Raw genomic sequence first — 23,090 nt, 5'->3', positions numbered from 1 at the left:
CCCGAACTCGAGACCCTTCGTTGTTAACGGCTTTCAGTAAAGCTCTGGCTTTGGGGACTGACGCCGTCAAGAGCGACTCCGACTCCAGCAGTATGTCTGACAAACGCCAGTCCGGCCATGTCCAGTCTCAGCGGGTCCCCGAGTCCTTCAGGGGTGAGTACCCTGTTCCCCGCACAGCTGCCCTGATCTCGCCCCTGATCCCGTGCCCCCCACCGCCTGTGGTGAGAACCCCGGAGACCGCAAGGTTCCGAAAGGCGTGTCTCCACTGCTCTGGGTGCTCTTCGCAGGGCCGTCGTCTTCTCCACTCCTGGGTTCTCGGGCTCATAGATGATGATTTGGGGGTGCTGGGGTGCAACCTGCATGGCAGCCAAGAGGGCGCGCCCGCGGCAGGGGCGTGTATCCATTGCCGGGCACCCTGGCAGGCAAGGAAAGGCTGGCTTCAGATGCCAGGTGCCTATCGCCAGCTCTTCTTTATCTCGGGCTGTGCACGCGGACCGGGCAGTCAGGAGTGGTTAGAGGTGGCTCTTCTGCGACTTCAGCCTCGCTCCACTCCTTCTTGTTTCTTCTCTGCCTCAGCACCTAGGAAGGGAAGCCGTCCCAACAAGTAGCTTTCATCTGCCCGCACTTGATCCCCACTCCTCTGAACCAGGGAAGAACTTCCACCCGCTTCCCGCCATCCCCATTTCGGGAAACTTAATCAGTTTCACAGTAAAGGACTAGGCTTCATTCAGCAGTAGGTGGTATAGGCGGAAGAAAAGAGGTCTCCCTGGCTTTCCTTCCAGTTCCATTGTCTGCCCTATTCTGTGTCTACTTTTGTCTTAGAGATCTCTCCTTCCAGGTAAACAGTCCCGTGCTCATCACTCTCCTAGAGGGTTCCTAGTCTTGAAGGCAAGAACTGTTAACAGGCCCCTATCCTATCCTCCGTGAAGAAATCAGAGCCCTTGAGCGAACTACCTCCTGTAAATTGTGTAACTCCTTGGGGTCGGGAGATGCCCAGTAAGAGAAAATAAACCTCGAAGGAGTCTTGCTATCCCCTCGGGGGTTTTACTAATCTAAAGGAATTACTTCTAAAGATGGGATTTCAGGGAAAGAGATTTAGGAGGCTGAGTGGGCTTTTCCCATCATCCTGCGGAGAACGCTGTCATCCATTCCGAGTATTTGCAAAGCCAGACTGTCCTCCCATCTAAGTCCCATGCCCTTGCCCAGGAGCACCCACCTTTAGCTATTTCTCAAGCGTATCACGCTGATTTCAGACAGACGACTCTTGAGTACAGTACTAGGGAACCTACTGGGTTGCAGCCTCAGTATCATGGGTAAAAGCATGCATGTGGGGGGAGGGGCAGTGGTCTGTGCCTAGATGAAAGTGTGGGTGTATTGGTAGTCTCCTTCACCTGTACCCAGACTGCCACAGCGGGAAATGGATTTGGAGGCCTGCCTTAGGAATAAATTCAATCTCTATTCTTAAAGATCATAGTATTTTCTTGATCACAGAGTTTTGGTTCTAAATCCCTTTTCTTGGTTCTACCCTTAGCTGTTTTAGACAGAAATCTTCTAGAATTAGTGAAAATGATTGGGCTTTTTCTCATGTATACAATTGAAATTTTGCTTGGTTTTTGTCACTTTTTATTTTAAAAGCTTTGCATTCAGGGGTGTGTGTGTGTGTGTGTGTGTGTGTGTGTGTGTGTGTGTGTGTGTATTGTGTGTGTCCGTCCATCTTGTGGAGGTCAAAAGACAACTTTCAAGCTCTTTCCTCCCAACATGGCTGATCCAGGGACCAAATACCGGCCACCTGTGCTGACAACTGCCTTTGTGGGCTGAGGCATCTCACCTGCCCACCGTTTAATATTTGTTTTCTTAATGGCAAGCCTCGGAGATTTGACACTAGGAAGAAATCTATTACTACGACATATTAAACAGAACTTCTCAAGTGTGTGTCATTTGCTAAACATAGCTAAATGGTTTATAAACATCTCCTGGGACAAGGAAATGTCTTTATTCCCTGTCTTTCAGTAAAGAAACTGAGTCAGTGATAAAATTGCAGACAGCCTAAAAAGTCCAGAACCAGGTTTCCAACCCAGGCTCTGGCTTTCCGAATGATCTTCCCAATCCTACAGCTATCCATCAAGGAGACACCAGGATAGAGGGTCTGGTCAGCTTCAGGACTTCACTGAGGGTAAACAAAGGGAGCCTAGAGGACCAGTGTGAGTTGGGCCTCCCAGAGGAGGCCACTCCAGAGGAATGCTTCTGATGGAAGCCTGGAGTTACAAAGCCCCAACTCTGTTGCCTTGCGTCTTTGTGGAGAATTAGTCCTCCATAGATAAACATGACCAACCCAGGACTAACCCAGGAAGTTAAGCTAGAGCCCGTGCATTCAGTTTGCAGGGGAACAGCAGTGCAGGCGGACTGCAAAGAGAAATGTTGTAGAGAAGAGCCTTGTCAACAAGATCTACCCCTTGGGAGGATTCCTTGGAAATAAGCAGAACCATGGGACTGATGTGTTTACTTCAGTTGTTACAGTTGATCAGATCAGGGAGGACTTTGTAACTTCTTCAATAATTGACCTGAATTAAACCCCCAGTGGTAATAAATGAACTCAAATGGAAGATCAAGACTGCAGAAGCCATTGTTTACGGTTTGTGATAAAATAGATTTCAGTGTCACTGAACAGTATACATTTTATGCTGTAAATGATAGAGTGGCTATCTAGTCTCCCTTTTAAAATGTAAAATGTTGAACACGTGATACAGAGGGGACTGATCATGAGTTTTAAAAGAGCACAGAACAGCATTTTCCTGCAAACTGTTATGACCACATAGCAGTGTGTGCCTAGAATTTATGGTGTGATGTAATTGTCAGTTGGACTCATCTGTTACCCTTTCCTTTTTAGCCTCATTGTAAGAACTCAGGATGAGTCAGGTGGTGGTGGTGCAGGCCTTTAATCCCAGCATTTGGGAGGCAGAGGCAGGTGGATCTCTGTGAGTTTGAGGCAAGCCTGGTCTACAGAGTTCCAGGATAGCCAGGGCTACACAGAGAAATCCTGTCCCAAACAAAAAGCAACTAAGTATGAGACAGATAGCAGATGAATGAATGTTTGCTGAGAGAAAGGAACTGGAAGTAGAACATCGTTAGATGTTGGTAGTTTGTTGTTTATTGTTTATAGGATGTGGCAATCATTTTTCCTTATGTGTTAAGTATAGACAGTCTACTTATTCTTACCATAGACAGTCTGCTTATAGGTGTATGTTAACAACAAAAGAACTATAATTGTCAAGGAAATATATTGTACCTTATGAAAACAGAGAAGTTAGAGGACCAAGGGGTAAAGTGTGCCTCAGTTCTTTATAGCACACTTGCTCCTCCTTTGTCCATCTCTGTCTACATTCTGGGACCACTAAAGAAACTTGACCCTCATGCTTGTGTTTGATATTTTAGCAAATGTCACCTTGGAGATATAACCAAGAAAATGCCTTCAATTATTTTGAGACAATAAAAAGGGTGCCCAATTTGCTGTGCACTGAAGTGAGCTCTTATGGAAGGTAGTGTGGTCCAGGGAAGTGAGTGGCATTAGAGTGAAGGGCTCGCAGACCCTCAGTGTGAGCCTGTTTTCCTCAGTCAATCTACTGGCCCCAATTCTATGGAAGATACCACATGTGCTTCACAATGAGTTTCCATGTAGCCATGTCTTAGTGTGCACACGGGATTGAGTTCATTATTATCAGGAAATTTTTTTTCACTGAATTGTGCTTGAATAAGCCTAAAATAAACTACTTGGGGTCAGATAATCAAAGTTTGAGCCAACACTTAACTACTAAGTGGTATTAACCAAACTGCCTTCAGTGTACTCTGTTGGCCGTGGTGGTCTCAGAGACCCCCACAGATATATGTGAATTTTCTTTTGAAGTTTTACAGTTTCCTTCATAGAAAAAACAAAGAATGAAAAGATTAATGGTGGCTAGACTTGCAGGAAAATACTCACTTCCCACTCAGTTCACGTTTAGGAGAAAGTGGGTAAAGATGAGAGTGACAGATGCCCTGAGGAAGTTCAGAAATCTTTACTGCCCCACATGTGATCTGTCCTTCCCCCTGAGATGGAATCCCCAAACAGATTGTTAAGACACTTTCTCCATGGTATGCAGGTCCCAGAAGGCATTTCACCCGATAAAACCACTTATTCCTTATGTGGTGATTTGAATAGGCTCAGTGTTTGAATGCTTGGCCCAGAGGGAATGGCACTGTTAGGGACTGTGGCCTTGGTGGAGTAGGTGTGGACTCTTTGAAGGAATCTGTCATTGAGGGATGGGATTCGTGGTCTTGGAAACTCAGGACAGTCTCCTGCTTCCTTTGGAGCAAGATGTAGAACTCTAGTTCCTTCCCCAGCACCATGTCTGCCTGGATGCCATCTGCCATGATGAAAGTAGACGAAACTTCTGAACTGTAATCTCACCCCAATTAAGTGTTCTCCTTGATAGGCGTTGCTGTTGTCATGGCGTCTCTTCACAGCAATGGCACCCTTAGATACCTTATAAGCTATTTATTAATTATTATAGTTGCATTGGTAGTCGTGGTTAATGCTTGACTACCCTTAAATGCCAAGCATTTTATGGGTTTTCTCATTTGGTCTTCATAACCCCATGCATTTCTTCCATTTTACTGATAAGAAGATGAAGCAGTAGGGTTGGAAATTGCCATGCTCTGACACACGTCTTCGCAGTTCATCTGCGGGAAGAATTAGGAATCTAATGATAAAGTGTTCTCTACCAGAACAACCAGTGCTCTCCACTGCTGAGCTATCTCTCCAGCCTCTGTTAATAGATTTTTACATTAAAAAATCCCCTCAGTTCAGCTCTTGCATTTTTATATGGTCTTTTTTTAAGGGTTAGTGTCTTGCTACAAATGAAAATCGGAATTCAGTGTACACAAGTAAATTTTATTGGAATACAGCCACGATTCTTGAACATACCTGTGTGATGCTGTGGCTGTTGTATGCTGCCCTAGTAGACTTTAGTAAATGCTCAGGCTCTGTGCTCTGCAAAACCTGTTTTCTCTTTGCCCCTTTCAAGAAAAAACTTGCTAAATTCTAACAATCTGGTGTGGGATAATGGTGAAAAGGAGAAGGAGGAGGAGGAGGAGGAGGAGGGGGAGGAGGAGGAGGAGGGGGAGGAGGAGGGGGAGGGGGAGGAGGAGGAGGAGGAAACAGGTGTATCTTGAATATAATAAGAAGTAAAACTTTGCCAAGACTTTTCAGCAACCATTTTCCCTTTAAAAATGTGCTCTTAGACCCAGATAGCATGCATTTTTAAGATAAAATTCCCAACTGTCCTATCCATCTTTACCCAGACAGTACTGTTCATGACAGTTTGCAAAATAAAGTGTTTCACCCACATTCTGTAAGGAAAGGGGAAGGATTGCCTCTCAAATACTGCAACATGGATGGATGCCTTAGCCCATCCCTTTCGCTTTGTGCAATGGGGCATGTGACTCCCAGTCCTAATTTTAGATATAAGGCATGTTTTGGGGCTTTCTCTGCAGAGGAAATCCAATACATTTTTGAGCTTTGGAGTAATTAAATCTCAGTGGTGGGAGTTGGGAATTTAGCTCAGTGGTTTAGCTCCAGGGAGAAAGGAAGGAAGGAAGGAAGGAAGGAAGGAAGGAAGAAAGAAAGAAAGAAAGAAAGAAAGAAAGAAAGAAAGAAAGAAAGAAAGAAAGAAATCTCAATGGTAACTGGGATTCTTTACTCCCAAGGACTTTTGTCATGCTGGCCCCATTTCATCTTTGAATGAACCAGTGGCACAGCATGGAGAGCAGCATACACTGCTCTGAGCACTGGTCAGGAGCTTACAAGTAAGGAACTTCTGCTTTCCCTGTAGCCAGAGGACAAAAGGGACTGTACACTCATTCCTTTACATTCTATGATTTGGTTTGGCTTAATATTAATTTTCTTGAGGTAAAGTCAATTTGAATAATAATACATTTAAATGTATAGATATGTGTTCATTTTAAGTCCCTTTGAAATTTTATTATTATTATTATTATTATTATTATTATTATTATTATTATTATTATTATTGGTTTTCTAAGACAAGGAACTCACTCTGTAGACCAGGCTGGCCTCGAACTCAGAGATGCACTTGCCTCTGCCTCCCAAGTGCTGGGGTTAGAGGCCTGCACCACTCTGCCGCGCTTCTTATTTTGATTTGCAGCAGTCTTTTGCCTACAGGTGTGTCTGTGCGTACATCGTCTGTAGAGGCTAGAGGGTTGGAGTTACAGAGGGCTGCGAGCTGCCACATGGCTGCTGGGAATCAAACTCAGGTCCTGTGAAGTGTGAAGAAATAGCCAGTGTTCATAACAGCCGTCATCTTTCCAGTGCCACAGGTCCTAGTTTTGATTGGGTAAAAGTTTATTTTCAATCCAGTTTTCAGAAAAGAGTTTCACGGTGGAAAAAGAAAATGCATAAAACCATGTCAAAGCCATGTCTACGCCCAAGTATTGTGGGAGCCTTGATCTTCAGAAGTCTTCCCCTAGTGAGGCACTGCCAGGTATTTAAGCCAAAGTATCTCAGGAATATTGATGCTCGTTCCTTGACTGTCATTTTTCTCATAAACTAATAGAAGGAGACACCCTAAATTGTAACTGAGAAACTCTGAGGAAACAAGGCTCGTGAAATCTGGTGGGCATCTGAGAATTCGCCCAGCAGTTATCGGCGACTGAGATTCATTATGAGCCCTATGGAACCTCCTCTCCTGAGAAATGTGGCGTATATGCCTTCCTTGTGGAACTGTGACCAGATGTGAGAGGATTTTTATGGTTGAGAATGGGACCATTTCACTATAAACAGGTTAAGAAAATAAGTGTAATGGAGCCATTTTCCTGGCGTTGACTTGCTTCAGTATTTCTAGCCAAGCCTTTGCTAAGGGCAAGACTGCATCACGTCAGCCTACCCACCTACCTAGCTGTTTTTCACTTTCGATGCCATGTATTTATCTGAAGAATCTTGGTGTAATGATGGGACCTGAGCACAGAAAAGATCTTGGTCGAGCTTCCTGGTCTGTCTGAACGGGGACATCTTTGAAAAATGTACTTTCTACAGACCTTTGAATGTTATTTAAGTGGTGAATTAACTCATTTTTAAGAGGATCTTTTTTTCAAAAAGAGCAAGTATTATTCTCCCATTTTTTCATCATGGAAATTTGGATAGAATATTCTTTTCCCTGAGTGCAGTGGAAGGTCGCAGGAACCTTTCATCTGTGTGTATCGAGCATTATCTCAAATCTAATGCTTATTGTCCTTTCACAGTGAAGGAACTATGTTCCCATCGGTCCTGGTTTGTTGTTGTTTGGTTTTGGTTTGGGGGTGTTGTGGTTCTGGTTTGGGGGTGTTGTGTTTTTGTTTTTGCAGAGCACGTGCTGTGCATTGGGAGTATGGAAATGAGCAAGAGAGGCTGTGTTTGTTGTTCATGGAAAAGTGCTTTTCTAGAATGTTCACCCTGGGAACCCTGGGCCAGGTTCCCAGCAACATAAAGAAAAAAATGATTAAGAATCATCCGTGCTTTGGGGGTTTTGTGGTGTACGGTGATCAGGAGCTCTGCAATTTGCCTGCAGTGGGAGGGACTTACAGCGGTGTTTTTGAGAGCACCAGAGGTTAGCAGGTAAACATTTGTGGCCTGTCTGCTCGTCTTTGGAACCCAGTTCACATAAAATCTAGGCCTATGTGACTCAGAACCGAGGAGTTTTTCTGCTAAAAATAGGAAATCCGCCTAGGGTGAAGGGTTTCCTCCATCAGGATATAAGATTCCATCCTTGGGGTTGGGGATTTAGCTCAGTGGTAGAGCGCTTGCCTAGCAAGCGCAAGGCCCTGGGTTCGGTCCCCAGCTCCGGAAAAAAAAGAAAAAAAAAAGAAAAAAAAAAAGATTTCATCCTCAGATCTGCCTGACCTCCCTGTTTCCTGGTTGGATATTATGGTAAGAAAGTACTACAGGCATGAACACTTCTTTAGTGACGACCTTTTACATTTAATGGTGAGGGGTCAAAGAGACTCAGAGTACAGTCTTTAGGGCAAGGGTTTTGTCCTTCCTGGCACTAGTGAAAAGTGTTTCTGTTACTTCATTCATAAAATGGAATGAGAATGACTTAGCCTCCTCAGGCATGATGGGCTTTCCTCAGAAAACTGAGGCAGGGGAATGTGAGTTCTAGGCTAGCCTGAGCTACATAGCAAGAATCTATTTTAATACAAACAAGCAAACAATCAAAACCTTACTGGATGGTTCTAAAAATTATGATACACATCACATTTAAAAAGTATTTAAAAAACACACCTGCTAGGTAGGAGACCTTTCTTGGGAAGGCATATTTCTTCTGTTCCCTCATTTATAAAGTGCAATTGAAACCTCTTTATTGGCATTTGTGCAATACTTGGTAGAACGTCCCCACAGGCAGTGAGTGCAACAAGGGGGTCCTGTCTCTAGTGCTCCATCAGTGACTGTCTGTGCCCTAAGAGTTGTGACTTAGAAGTGCCAAGATGAACTTAAGTGTATGAGAGGATATTCCCCTAACGCCACAACATAGATCAGAACACTACAAACTTAACCAGACTCCTGACTGTGTTTAATTCCCTCTTGTGTTTCAGAGCACTCACTCTAGCTGCCTGCGCCTTTTTCTCCCCCCCCCCACCTACCCCCACCCCCAACGCCGTGTTCCCAAACCAGAACCGGCTGCTTTCCCCATTTCTCCTGAGCAGTAACTTAGCACACTGGGCACTCCTCTTCCTTCCTGTCACTTCTGTAACTCCAGCAGCCCCTGAAGTGATAGCAGAAGCCTGGGGTCAGCAGGCCTCTCTCAGTCTCTCTCTCGCTCTGCTCCACTGAAACTAAGAAGATGCTGGACTCAGGCAGATTCCCAGGCTTGAGAGTGAAAGGCAACAGCCAAGCAATAGCTGTGCAATCCAGAGAGCTAATGGAACACCCGGTGACTGAAAGGGGATTTAGACTGCAAATGGAGGACTAAGGTTGGATCAGCCAAAACTATATCAGACTAGTGAAAGTAAAAAAGACAAAAACAAACAAACAAAACAGGAAAAAAACCGGACTCGAAAGGAACACTAGTTTGTTCTTCGCCATGCCTTAGCATTGACCGGTGTATTGATGGTTGTTAGTCTGACTGAAATTACGATGCAGTTTTATGAGTTGGTGTTGGAGGAAGAGACAAGAACAAACTCTCTCCTGTAGTGGAAAGTCATGTGGTACAGCTCAGAACTGAAAAGTGCAGGGAGAGCCCAGGTTGAGGAGGGAGATTAGTTAGACCCCGGATGTAAACGCCAACCAGCGAAGCCAAAAGATCAGTTTGTTTTTGAGGAAACAGAAAAGGGGAGAAGCGAGCAGAGCAGACGCTGCACCCTTTGTGTTCGCTTCTAGAACTTGACTCCACACGCATAAGCACATGCGTGCCACAGTGCCGGCGTGACAGCACGCGTGCGGTGCTTAGAGGACGAGCTGCAGGAATCGGTTCTTTTCTTCCACCATGTGGGTTCCAGGGATCAAACTCAAGTCTCTCCATTTTGGCAGCAAGTACTTTTACCTGCTGAGCCATCTCACTGGCCCCGAGTTTGACTTTTTAAACTTCAATAGTGTAACAATTTTGATTTTTTTTTAAAATTTTTTTAGGTCAAAAACAGGAAAAGCCCAAGTTCATGACTACAGAGGCTAAAGATATAAACAAACAGTAGCTAGAAGGGGGGATACGCTACTAATTTTATTTATTTGAATTTTAAAATATAGTGTGAGTCAGGAAAGCGGTTGGAAGAATGTGTTGAAATATTTACTGTCTCTGGTTTAAAGTAGCCTCCCCTTCCTTTTTATACTTCGACACATTCTTATCATAGATGTATGACATTTGTAGTCAGACGAAACCACTGTTTGTATGCAGAAGAGGAGGAAGCCCAAGGGCTAAGATGCCATCACCACTTTGTTCTTGCTATTGCGAGAAGCCAGAAACATCCCAGTCACTGACTGGGAAATGAGGAATCTGTATAAAGAGAGTGTAATGGGATTATGTGCCTGGATCCTGGTTGTCATCTGGAGTCATGCTGTGCCCTCAGCTACAAGACCCATTTTCTCTCTGTCTCTGCCTTTTTTTTCTTTTTTTGGTTCCAGGAGCTGGGGACCGAACCCAGGGCCTTGCACTTCCTAGGCAAGCGCTCGTCTCTGCCTTTTTTGTTAGCATTTCCCTTTCTGTTAGGAAGCTGACAAGGGCTGTCAACTCCCCATCCCACTGACAACAACGCTCACCTCCATCCCAGTCACTCTCCCTCCTTCCTTCTGTTTACCTCCTGGTGTCATGACTATCTTTGTTCCTCACTATACTTGATCTTGTTAGAAGCTGAGTTGTCTCCATTTTTTGTTGTCTCACATCATGAGGCAAAATAAGCAAGTGGCATCTGAGAAGCATTTGCTGGGTAACATAAGAGGTGATGTGAGATAAGACCAGGGCTGTGTGAGACGGAGACAAGGAAACTCAGGGAAAGCCAGCAGAACACCAAGCACAGTGCGTCCAGTGAGCGGGCAGGATGAAGTGATGTAACAGGCTGTGTGGCTTTGTTTTTGACAGATAATTCCAAGGCAGAACTGGGACCATGTGGATGGATTTTGGTGGCTGTCTCGTTCATCTTCGTGCTTATAACTTTCCCAATATCAATTTGGATTTGCATAAAGGTAAGGCGTATTTCTTTCCTTTCTGAAGCAGGGTCGGCTCCCACCTCCATAAGCCATGTGATCTATGGGGCAGGTAGACGGATACTAAACTGGGGATGGATTCTGCTGATGAGTTATAGCAGAATCTTAAAGCTCACCCCTGTCTGCTCAGTCCTTCCTCAAAGGCAGTGTGAGGATCGCCTTGCAACAGCTTTGTGTCCGGTGTGAGAAGATCCTGTGAGGGCCCAGCAAGGACGGCGGGTAGCAGGACTGGGCGGCAGGCTCCTCACAACACTTTTGCTGTGTTTCCTCCCTTGTGAAATTGGGACAATGGCAGCCCCTCCTTAGGATGATGGCGGGATAAAGTGAACAGCCTGTGTCCACACACTCACTGCAGAGCCTTTCCCACAAAGTTATTATACTTGGCCAAGTAGCGCCATCTGCATTACTAAACTAACAAATATGCTGCTGGCGTTGTCTGATAAACTTTATTGTAACAGTGGAGTCAGAAGAAGCACCATAAGTCTTCTGGGCAAACAAAACATGAATCGCCAGCAGGATGCTAACAGCCACGGGATGGACCTGGAGAGGGTTTCTCTGTGCTCTGCTCTCCTGGGTTCCCAAACCAGTGTATTTGTTCTGTGTTCTGGGTCAGAGGCTCCTAGATAGAGCAGGCTGGCCTTGAACTCACTTTGTAGTTCAGGTCGACTCAGACTCACTGTCCTCCTGCTTCTGCCTATAAAGCCCAGGGGTTAGAAGTATGTGTCGCCACTCCCCGGCCAGGTATAAGTAAAGACGTGTGTGTGTATAAGTAAAGATGCATGTGTGTGTGCATGTGTGTGTATGTGTGTGCATAATAAGTAAAGATGCATGTGTGTGTGCATGTGTATGTGTATAATTAGTAAAGACTGCGTGTGTGCATGCGTGTGTGTGTGTGTGTGTATAATAAATTAAGATGCGTGTGTATATAAGAAGTAAGCGCTGTGCCTGGAAACAGTAAGCAGCGGACACACTGTTTATAGACGCTGTCAGGAATTAGAGCGAGCATCAGGAGGCGCTGAGCCTGCTCAGAGCAGAGCCGTGCTCAGGAAGCTGTGCGTGTAAATGTGCTCCTCATGATGAGTTCCCTGTGTTTATTCCAGATTGTGAAGGAGTATGAAAGAGTGATCATCTTCAGACTGGGCCGCATTTTGCAAGGTGGCGCCAAAGGACCTGGTCAGTACTAGATTGCAGTCTGGAAACCAGAGTGTTGTGTTTTTGTACTTTTTGTATATGTGTGTGGGTGTGTGCTCATGAGTGCTGGTGCCCACAGAGGCCAGAGGTATGGGATCCCTTGTAGCTGGAGTTACAGAATTTGGGAGCCACCTAATATGGGTGCTGGGAGTTGAGCTCTGGTCCTGCGGAAGAGCACCAGGTGTTCTTACCGTCTGAACCTTTTCTCTAGACTGTGAGACTGAGCTGTCTCACTGCTGTGAGTTCCCCAACAGGGCAGCTCTGGCCAGTCCGGTGCTGCCCACCTCTCCACTGTGATCTATTTGGAATGACTAGGTTGTTATTGGCCTTGGCCAACAGTGGCCATAGCCTTGGGAGGCTGAGCGGGAAGATCCCAACCAAGGACAGGACAGCAGTCAGTCAAATGCTGGGCCTGTAGGAACATGCCACCATGCCCAGTGAGGCTCTGGGAAGGCAAGGGAGAGCAGAACACAGTCCCCTATCAGAGGCCTTGCTGTCCAGCAATCAGACACCAACAAAGAGACAGAGAGCTGTGCCCTGCATTTAGTCTTAGGAGCCATTATCCACAGAGCCCTGAAAGAGAAGCGCCAGAGACCCAGAGAAGAGCATCTGACCTGAAGTGGGAGTTCAGTCAAAGATTTATTTTCCACTGTTGTTGTTTTTTTTTTTAAATGACTATTTTTATTAAAACTACAGGTCTGTCTGTGTGTGTGTTCATACACACATTCAGAATCCAGAAGAGAGTCAAGCTGGAGGGAGTTGTGAGCTCTCTGTGTGGGTGCTGGGAACTGAACATGGCTCAGTTAGAAGAGCAGTAAGCACTCAACCACGGAGCCGTCTCAGCCCTCACACACACACACACACACACACACACACACACACACACACACACACCATGTATATCACAGGCTAACTTGCATTTCACTGTGTACCCTAAGCTGGCCTCACACCTCAGCCTTCCAAGTACTGGAAACACCTGAACACATAGCTGTGGCCGGCCTGCCTGCGTTCTGAGGCATGGGGAAGTGCCAGCCACAGAGAGGCATTCCTCACAGAAACAACGACCTCTGCAGAGCAGTGTAGGGGAGAGAATACAGAATACAGCAAGTGGAGGTGCTGTTGGAACTGTGTCTGGTGAGAATGCAGGACCCCAGGACAGGGAGAGTGACTAGAGGCAAGGAGAGTCCTGAGAGACTGCAAGGCTCAGGGCTTATGGCTCAGGACAGTGGGTCATAGGGAGAAACTCTAGTAAGTTTTAGAGGCGAAGGACGATCGATCGAGCTGTGTTAGGAAAGCCATCTCAGCCGTGCCTCAGAAGTGATCACGGTGAGCTGATCCTCATCACTCTCTCGGATCCCGTGTGTTCCAGGGTTGTTTTTCATCCTGCCGTGCACTGACAGCTTCATCAAGGTGGACATGAGGACCATCTCCTTCGATATTCCGCCACAGGAGGTGAGCAGTTCTCACTGTGGCTGCCTGCCAGCGGGAGGCCAGAGCTTGCAGCCCTGAGTGCCTTCTCTTTGTCCAGCTCTGTGACTTGAGCAGGTCTCTAAATCCCGTGTCTCCGTGTCCTCACTGTCAGACGGAGGTTGTAGTGTAAGGCCATGGGGTGCGGTGAGGAGTGAGTGAGAGACGGAGTATGTGACGTGCTTAGCACGTGCAGCACCCGGAAGTGAAGCAGTGTGCGAGCTTGTCACCGCTATGAGAGACAGGGTGATGCCAGAGGACACGAACTTACGGTTATGGTTGTAATCATTCTGACCACGACTCTCTTGGGTTTCAGACAGAAAAAGAATCTAGTTTAACTTCCTTTCTCAGGGCCTCCATTTGTATTCAAGATAAATTGTTAGGAGAAAAGAGTTAGAAAGTGCTGGTTTTTTTTTTTTTTTTTTTTTTTTTTTGCCTTCACTTTTTTTATTCTGTGTACACAAAGACTAGCATGATTGGTATCACTGGGTAGACAGTTGAATCATCCATTCAGGTCGCTTAGTCCAACTTAATGAAGCCTATGTCCTTCGAGTACTGACAGAAGCACTGTCGGCACATGTTCAGCCCATATTTACAGATCAGACCGTGGCGGTTAGAGCAGACATGGCAAGAGCGAGAACCCTGGCCGAGCTTCCACGGGTGACTCCAGTAGAGCTGCTGGTGACCCATCTTGCCTTCAGGCACCCAAGGAGGAAAAAGGGCTTGTTCGGTATTTTAAGAAGCCTCTGTGATCATCCCGAGCCTTTTCAGACTTCTTCACAAACAGCACCTAGTTAACGTTACTGCCAGTTCCTAGAAGGATTCTGGTCGCACTGAGGCAAATCCTCAGATCCCAACTCTTGTGATGCCTGGTCTGGTGCTCCCCAACTCATGGCTAACTACACCGGACACCCACTCTGCTGTGGGCGTTTGGTGCCTCTGTTAGGAGCATAATAACCGTCACAGACAGGAGAGCGGCAGGCTGCTGAGGGGCTGGCTGTGGGAGAGGTGGAAGCAGTGTTTCCTGGCACAGTCAGTGAACTCAGCATGGTGTTGGAGCATGGCTTTCTCTTATCCTACGTCACAAAATCCAGAAGCCAGATTGGGCACTCCCTTACTGGTACTGATCCAAGCACTTGGTAAGGTCAAACTTTTCAGTTTACATGAACTCAGTAAAGCAGAAGTAATCCCCACTCACACCTCACAAGAAGCCTGAGAGCACTCCGGATGCCCTGCATGCTTTCCTGTTACTCGGGAAGATGGGCTCTCTGGAGCCCCTTCAAGGGACTGGGAATTGGGGTGTTTTCTTGCGTAAACACTGTGGGCATGTGGCTGCAAACATTTGCCTTCTGCTGCTCTCTTTCCCCGCAAGCTGCTGGAAAGCCCTAGAGCAACTGGAACTTGGCAGGCTGCTCTTTTCCCAGCCCCTGGGATCTCACTGCAAAGGGAGGTTAAACACTCTGCCCACAAGAACCATTGCTCAGAGAAGCCACAGCGTTGAGGGGTGGCAGCTGTGGCAGCCACAGTGGCAGGAATCTTGAGTAGTGTTCATTTCCCAGCCGAGTTAAGAGAGGTTGTTTCACAAGACGGTAAGGGCCTGAACATTTGTTAACAAACGGCCCTGTTCTCTTGAGACAGAGGTGCGTTAGGTTCGAAAGAGCGTTGCTTTGGTACCTGGCAGAACTAAGGCCTCAGGACAGCTCTGCTGTTACTGCTGCTTCTCATTGGCATGGCTGCAGGCGCTTTCAAAAGGCTTCCTGAGGACACATCCCCCTCCCTTCGTAGGCAGAACTGTGGTTAGGAGGCAGTGCCAGCCTCTTCTGACAGATGAAGAGTTAGTAGGTCACATGAGTCACAGCCCGCTACAGCTCAGGTTCAGGGCCCCATGCCCGCATGGTTTGTCACTGTGTCTTAGGGCCTTGTTACAGTCTATCTCTCCCTCGTGACCCTCCACCATGTGTCAGTCACACTGCCAGTGCTAGAGGAGCGAGGAGTCGCCCCTAAGAAACTCACCGTGTAAGGGAGAGGCAGACACTCCGTCCTTGCATCCCCCGCAGCGCATCGCTGCACAGAGGAAGAGTGGATGTGCACGGGGTGGCCTTCCTGAGAGCAAGAGTCAGGAAGTCCATCCACCAAGAAGACATTTGAATGGGGGGAAGAAATCAGACAGAATAATGCCAGCTTTTGAGTAGCATCTCAGATTTTGTTAAGGGCTCGAATGAATCTGTAAATAAACTTGGATAAGTAGGAGAGCCTTATTAAATCTCTAAGGGTTACACATGACTTTGATGCCTGGTAAAGATCGGCCATTGCTTAAGGGTTCGTGGTGGCAATGATGAAGTTTCCCCAAGTGTGTGGTCGCCTTCCTCCTCCCATAGGTGCTCACTAAGGACTCGGTGACCATCAGCGTGGATGGTGTGGTCTATTACCGTGTTCAGAACGCAACCCTGGCTGTGGCAAATATCACCAATGCAGATTCGGCAACCCGTCTTTTGGCGCAAACTACCCTCAGGAATGCGCTGGGCACCAAGAACCTGTCTCAGATCCTCTCTGACAGAGAAGAGATCGCACACCACATGCAGGTGAGGCATGAGAGGAGCTGGCACACGGTGTGCAGGTGAGGAGTGCCCACTACTGGTTAGCTAACCCGAGCCAGAGAACTGAAGCCGAGGACATGACCCTTCACCCGGATGGGGATCCTCGCCACCATTTTCCTTCTCAGGTTTTCCAGACTTCACAGAAATATTTTCAAACACCCGTGGGTTCATGGCACTCAGGTGCACGCTGTTTTTAAATTTCTTCTGGTGCCCCGCCCCCAGAGTTCATATTATCCTTGTAGATCATAATGGCTTGGGGGTTATTCTGTAAAACAGTATAAACATTACAGAAGCTCTGGCCTCCAGACAACTCCCATGAGTCCCTGTGTAATTACCTTCTTTCCAGTCTTGCCTGTGATGTAGATGTTAATACGAACTTGCCGTACTGTAAATCCAAGCTCCTATTCATAGAGGTTTCATCCGTCATGGTTAAACTCTCCAATTTGTTTAGTTTTGAATAGGTGATCACTCTACACCAGAGTGCCCTGTTGCTTGCTCTGCAGCTGGAGTGGGCCTTGCATTTCTACCTGAGCATTACTACCCCCTCCCTGCTAAAATACACATATCGTGTGTGTGGTGCCATCCCAGCCTCCTGAGATTGAGCACTGTTCGCTCCTGCCCTTGTAAGGGAGGAACGTGAGCCTGGCCTACACACTCCCATTAAGTCAGGTAGACAGACTACTGGCGAGCTTAGCCTGAGGCTGACCACTCTGTGTGTAATAATGGTTCACTGACCACAGCCTCGGCTACTCACTTGTCTGTGACCCATGCTACTCCTGACCAGGGTAGACCATGTGGAACAGCTGCAGTGGAGACCACAAATAAACAGTTCCTTTATGGCCCCTTACCAGTCTGCCAACCGACATCAGCTACAGATCAGCTCTGCCTCCTCGCTCTCAGCCCCTGCTTCTGCATCCCCTGACGAGGTTTCTCTGCCCCTCACCAAACCTTACCCACCTTATCCACACTCCATCCCGGTGAACACACCCACTCTTGGCACCTGGACGGGTGACGGTGCCTCACTTGCCGTCCCTTTTCTTTGCAGAGTACGCTGGATGACGCCACAGATGACTGGGGAATAAAGGTCGAGCGTGTGGAGATTAAGGACGTGAAGCTGCCAGTACAGCTCCAGAGAGCCATGGCTGCAGAGGCAGAAGCCGCCCGGGAGGCTAGAGCCAAGGTAATGTTTTCTGTTTGCTTAGGTTCTGCTGTTATTTTTGTTTTCCTTTGGTTTTCTTAAATTCCACACTCTCCCTGAAAGAGTGAAATAGCCGTGAGTGAGTAAAACCCTGCCCATCACCTCAAATCCCGTTTCCTCAGAGATCATCATTTTAAACAGGTGTGTGTGCATGTGTGCGTGCGTGCGTGTGTGTGTGTGTGTGTGTGTGTGTGTGTTCTGTATGAGTGAATTTTTGAGACCAGGCCTTTTTGAGACTGTTTGGCCAGCAAGGCCTCAGGAGCCACCTGCCTTCCTCCTCCACATTCACGTGACAGATGTGTGCTAACACGCTTTGCTTTTGCCTGAGTGCTGGGCGACCCAAAGTCTGGTCTCAAGATGGTACAGAAAACGCCTTCTCCAGTGAGCCACCTCCCTGGTCCTGTACTTGGATTTATTTGACTAGGTTGTTGCATTATTATTATTATTATTATTATTATTATTATTATTATTATTAATTACTATAGGGAACTGCACTGCACACACTGTCCTGTACCTTGACCTTTCCACTTGGGTCTCATGAGAGCATTGGTCTGTCAGAGCCACGTCTTTGTCTCAAGACCGTGAGCCGCAGGCTTTATTTCCCCGACTCATTATTAAGGCAGGTTGACATTACTAAAGTCAGAGCTCGTCACAGTGCGTCCCTTGCTCTTTCAGTCCCTCGCCTATTCAGTCTTTTCCCTCCTCTTTCCCCCAGGGGCCTCTTCCTTCCTGCCGTGTGTCCTTCCTCCTGTTCGTTTCCACATCTTCCTTCTCTCTTCCTGTTTCCTTTTCTTCTCCATCTTTGTCTTAAGCCTGCCAGAGTGTCTTAAGCCTTCTGGTAGTTCTGAGGAAATATTTGCTAAGCTAACCTCAAAACATGTTTCCTGGAAGATGACAGTGTGTCAAAATATGAAGGTACCCCATCAAACCCAAGGACTGGGGGTACAGGCAGGCCTCACCAGAGCTGCACAGAGCCTTTGTCTCAGTGCAGACAGCCCGTGATGGAGGGTTTCTTGCTCCCAAGTCTAGTACTCCTTTGGCAGCTGTAAGGACAGAGGCTTCCTGTTAGAAGAGGGATTCTCTGGTACAACAAGGACAAAGCCACCATCCGATCATGGCCACACAGCCCCGCCCTGTGAAAAGCTAGACAGTTTTCCTTTTTTTTTTTTTTTTTTTTTTTTTTCCTTTTTTCTTTTTTTTTTTTTTTCGGAGCTGGGGACCGAACCCAGGGCCTTGCACTTGCTAGGCAAGCGCTCTTCCGCTGAGCTAAATCCCCAACCCCCTGAGCTAAATCCCCAACCCCTAGACAGTTTTCATAGGAGGGTTTGCTGTGCCTTTGACAGTTCTCCTAGACACAGGGACAAGCCAATTTGTCATCATGAGAAAGTTGTAGTGGTTGGTGACTGGCTGACCACAGAACCCTGTCCGTCTCATACGATATCCATTTAAGCCACAGACTGGCCATTATAATTTCTTAGTCGGCTGGTACTAAATAGAGAAGCACTCTGTTGACAGGCTGCCTCCAGAAGTTCTATCAGCCAGACTTTTCATGTCTTTTAAGTTCACTCATGGCGACATTGCAGAAATCTCAGGTGCTTTTGTGCAAGTCTCTCACTTTTGGGAACTAAAATGCATGCACAGTGTTATTAAATATTCCTGTTACCACCCAGTTATTTGAAAAGTGGGAATTACCTTTACCTTATTATCTGACACTAACTAGAAGCCCATTATTAGACCACATAGAATAATGTGGTCTCCTGCAGAGTATCAGAATTAAAGCATCCAGGAGTCCTCACCTTCTATTCCCATGTCAGTAATGAACCACAGAGCGGCTTTCGCCGAGCTTAGACTTGGCATCCAGACTTTGCAGTGCTCCCGATAACAACCCTCAACTACTTGGAGTTATCCCTAAAAATGAAACTTGTTTGCCATCCTGGTCAGTGAAAACTGAGGCCTGAAAGAGCTGAGTGATTTCCTCAAGGTCCCACGGTGATTAGTGATGAGATCGCTCTACTCCCCACTCCATTCCCTTCCTGATTCCTCCGGAGCCTCCCACCGTTATCAACAGTTGCTTTCTTTACTTCATAACAAGGAGCAAAGCTAAAGAGGCCGTTTCAGTGCTGTCCTTGGAGGAGGCTACAAGGTTAGCCTGACAGCTGTGACATGAGACTGGCCCATGGCCAACTGTCCCCAAGGTTAGGGTTTACACAGTGTGACCTGCTTCAGAAAAGTACACTAGTAAACTGTGTAACTCTGAAACAGCAGTGATCTCACATCCAGGTTCTCATGGGAAATAGGAGGTGGCCACCTCTTCAGGAGGAAGTTACAGAGGAGAGAGTAGTAGGCTTGAACAACTGGAGCCCTGTGTTCTGCTGTGGGGATGCCCATTGGTACCACCGCTTTGGAAGACAGACTAGCAAAGGATAGCAGAGCTGGATGTTGGCAGAACCTGTGCTCCACTCCTCAGTACATACCTCACAGATACACACACACATTCACCAGCCGTATGGCCGGGCAGCACATACACAACCCTGGAAGTGCTGTAGTCCTCATCCTCATTGAATCAAATGGATAAGGATAGTTATTCATGGGACATGATGGTGTGCAGAAAAGCGAGCACACAACTGCTCCCAAACATCATCTGAGCGGGGGAAGCCACCCAAGGTATCTGCACGGGAAGGCACGGGCGCGGGCGGGCTCTCATTTTAAAGTGTGTAGATCACTCATGAGCTCAGGCTCCAGCAGATGATAAAGTTATAGGTGGCCTGTGAGAGTAACATGTGTGTTGACACGAAATTGCCACACGTTTGCACCCAGCCACAAGGAGCTTGCTTTGCTTGAAGATGTTCTCCCCATCCAAGTGTCCTTGGGCTTCATTTAGAAAAAAAGCCTGTGGCATCTCGTCACCGTGTTGGTAGTTTGCTCAGAGTAGCTTTTCGATGAACTAAATGTGTGCCCATCAGAGTGGGTCTGGCTTCCCAGCCCACAAATTGTTTATTGATTGGAAGAGGGAAATAAACTACCTGCAGTCGGTGCCCAGGTGACAGTATGCCTGATGTCAGAGATGACAAGGAAGGGAGTCTGAGCCTGCCACACAGAGCAGGGGTGTGTTGGTGCATTCACCAGTGTTTGCCTCAGAACTGTTACCTACCTGGTTCAGTAGAAAGCCTGGTACCCTCTCTCCTTTTTAATGACACTACACATGGAACCGGAATTTGGACTTAGGACTCAGATCCTGTCTCCTCCCCTTCCTTACCCATCACTGTCATTAGGTAGAGGCAGGTGGGATCTCTGTGAGTCTGAAACTCGATTGGTCTACGTAGTGAGTACTGCATCAGCCAGAGCTACATGGCAAGGCCATTTCAGAAACAAAAACAAAAATCATATTATGTATACACACCCATACACACACACACACACACACACACACACACACACACACACACACACACACACCTGTATCAGGTCTGGGCTTCTCCCTTACTGTAAGTATGAAGAGGACTCTGTGGGTGTCTCAGAATCTCTCCTGAGTCTGTTCACTAGACACGCTCCTCTGAACGCAGCGCGTGTGGCTGTCACTCAGTGTCTGCGGATGGATACTTAGTCCTCCCTACTAGAAAGAGAAAGCGTGCACCGCTAACTTTATTCCTTTTTATCTTGATAGAACTGAGATACCCTGAATTTTTTTGTTTGTTTGTTTGTTTTGTGTGTGCACCTCTAGCTTGCACACAAGTCAGTGTGCTCAAACGCATATGTCATCCTCATCCAACATGAGCTGCGTGTGTGCATTTCAATAAAGTCTCCTTTCTTTGATTCCAAAGGGGCGGAATTCCACCTGACTTGCAAAGGGATTCTTCCCACACATTTAAGTCAGTCGCTCACCCCTTGGCAGGGCTGAGGGCTGCGTTTGGCTGGTGCCCTGTTCAGTTTACCCTGCCTGGGAGACGAGGCGGCAGTAACCGGGAATGCCTTGAGCCAGACACATCCTTAAGCAATTCAGTTTCAGGACAAAGCCTGTCTGCGTGTCTAGGGATTGATGGGTTCCTGGCAAGTCCCACATGCTGTCTTACTTTACTTACTATGTGGCGCCATGCCATTTGCAGCTGACCTCTTCTTCCCCCTGTGCAGGTGATTGCAGCCGAAGGGGAAATGAATGCATCCAGGGCTCTGAAAGAAGCATCCATGGTTATCACGGAGTCTCCTGCTGCCCTTCAGCTCCGGTACCTTCAAACCCTGACCACTATCGCTGCGGAGAAAAACTCCACCATTGTCTTCCCTCTGCCCATCGACATGTTGCAGGGCATCATGGGTTCCCACCACTGAGCAGTCCAGCTCTATGGGAGAGCTGTGCTGAGTCCTTCCCAGGGTAAAGAGGGGACAAAGTTAGCCTTTAACTCTCGGGGAGATTAGCTGAAAGCTTGACTGTCCCCCTCCCTCTCCTTTCCTGTATGTGCACTGTAGGGGCTCTTAGAATGGGCAGGGATCATAAAAGCAGATGAAGAGACTCGCTCTGGAGCCAGGAGTGCAGCTCAGTTGCAGAGCACTGGCTTAGCCCGTTCAAGGCTCAGGGCTTCATCCTCAGCACCAACAAATAAACAAATAGGCAAGTCAGGGAAGGGACGCGTCTGAGCCCAGGTAAACACTCTGTGACACTGAAGAACTGTGCCACCCACTTCTCTGGCTGCCTGTGCCTTCCCTTCAGGGGATCCTTAGGATCGTTTTGTTTTGTTTTGAGATAGGGTTTCTTAGAGTAGCCTTGGCTGTCCTGGCCTTGAACTCAGAGATCCCCCTGCCTCTGCCTCCCCAGTGCTGGGACTAAAGGTGTGGGCCACCACCACCTCTCCCTTTAGGAAATCTTAAGGAAGGACATTTCCCCAAAGTTCATCCACCCACTCTAATCCTCTCCCTCCTCCTGCTTGATCCTGTCAGAGCCAACAAAAAGGCTCACGCTGGCCCTTCCAAGACCGAAGGTCACTCCTGTCATAGTCCTTTTGAAAATAGTTGCAGTTTTTAAAAACCGTCTTGGGCCTCCGCCCCACAACCTAATGATCCCTGTGTGTGGCCTTGTTTAAAGCAGTGAATCTCTGCCACAGGAGTGCTCCCTTCTCTCTCTCGCATATTTTCATGGATCAGGTTTTTAAATCGTTTTGAATTTTAAAAATAACTTTGAGTTCTATCAATAAACTTTATGTCCATTTGATTGGCTCAAGTATTGAAGAACCTTTAAATTCCTTAAGAAAGCCCTATCCTCTGCTTCCTGCATACCGGTTACTACTAGACACCGCGATACCTTTGATTATTAATCCTACTTTAGCAGCACAGGGAATTCCTAACACGTGGGCTTGTGATTGGTCTTGCACAGACACCCATGCTGAGCTCCGTGCAGAGGTGAAGCTTTTGTTTGATTAGTTTTGTGGGTTGTTTCTCATATAAAACATTGATACCAACAGAGGAAGTGTTCCACACCACTGGACATGGAACGCACACCCTGTTCCTCAGCCCTGTGCCCAGCTGGGTGTTTAGAGATGTGTAGAGCGAGTCCACCCAGACGCAAGTTGCATTTACATTTTGAATTTTAAATGATGGTGTTATCTGTTTGGAGAAGTGGCTCACCCTACACTGAGGACCAAGAAACCCTGTGTCCTGGGGAAAACACCTCGGAGGTAGGAAACAGTGCCCTTGGTCTTCTAAATTTCCCGTCCAGACACCAACTGGCCTTCGCTTCTGTGCCTTGTGAATTAGTAATCCAGTAGGCTAAAACTCAGTCACAGGGAAGGGCGAAGAAAAGCAAGTCCGTAGGAAGGGGTGCTGGTGTGAGGGTTTCCACACATCCTCCCCTTCGGCTGTGTACAATAAAGTGTGTGCCCTGTGACCCGACTCTGTGAGCCTTGTTTCTGTCTGCACCACGGAGGCT

The 23,090-nt window shown here is 47.2% G+C and overlaps 2 protein-coding genes across 2 annotated transcripts; one reads left to right on the top strand and one right to left on the bottom strand.

Moving 5' to 3' along the window:
- The first annotated feature begins 57 nt into the window (after window positions 1-57).
- Window positions 58-22,373, top strand: Stom (stomatin). Its single transcript, NM_001011965.1, has 7 exons — window positions 58-153; window positions 10,599-10,702; window positions 11,824-11,896; window positions 13,284-13,366; window positions 15,760-15,963; window positions 17,024-17,158; window positions 21,305-22,373. Exons 1-7 carry the CDS (start codon window positions 93-95, stop codon window positions 21,497-21,499), a joined length of 855 nt encoding a protein of 284 aa, NP_001011965.1. The 5' UTR covers window positions 58-92; the 3' UTR covers window positions 21,500-22,373.
- Window positions 13,822-14,575, bottom strand: Rps29-ps18 (ribosomal protein S29, pseudogene 18). The gene has a single exon (XM_039106236.1). The coding sequence runs from the start codon at window positions 14,069-14,071 to the stop codon at window positions 13,901-13,903; it is 171 nt and encodes a 56-aa protein (XP_038962164.1). The 5' UTR covers window positions 14,072-14,575; the 3' UTR covers window positions 13,822-13,900.
- Window positions 22,374-23,090: the final 717 nt, after the last annotated feature.

The sequence above is a fragment of the Rattus norvegicus genome, chromosome 3 (assembly GCF_036323735.1).
Source record: "Rattus norvegicus strain BN/NHsdMcwi chromosome 3, GRCr8, whole genome shotgun sequence".
NCBI classification, from domain to species: Eukaryota; Metazoa; Chordata; class Mammalia; order Rodentia; family Muridae; genus Rattus; species Rattus norvegicus.
Note: the sequence above shows the minus strand (reverse complement) of the source record. Positions and strands in the feature narration are given on the sequence as shown.

What these genes read in the sequence shown, in the direction of transcription:
- Rps29-ps18 (XM_039106236.1), bottom strand. Translation starts at nt 14,071, where the DNA reads ATGGGTCACCAGCAGCTCTACTGGAGTCACCCGTGGAAGCTCGGCCAG.
- Stom (NM_001011965.1), top strand. Translation starts at nt 93, where the DNA reads ATGTCTGACAAACGCCAGTCCGGCCATGTCCAGTCTCAGCGGGTCCCC. An exon ending in GGTCCCCGAGTCCTTCAGGG is followed by an intron (nt 154 to 10,598) that starts GTGAGTACCCTG and finishes TGTTTTTGACAG; the next exon opens with ATAATTCCAAGGCAGAACTG. An exon ending in CAATTTGGATTTGCATAAAG is followed by an intron (nt 10,703 to 11,823) that starts GTAAGGCGTATT and finishes TGTTTATTCCAG; the next exon opens with ATTGTGAAGGAGTATGAAAG.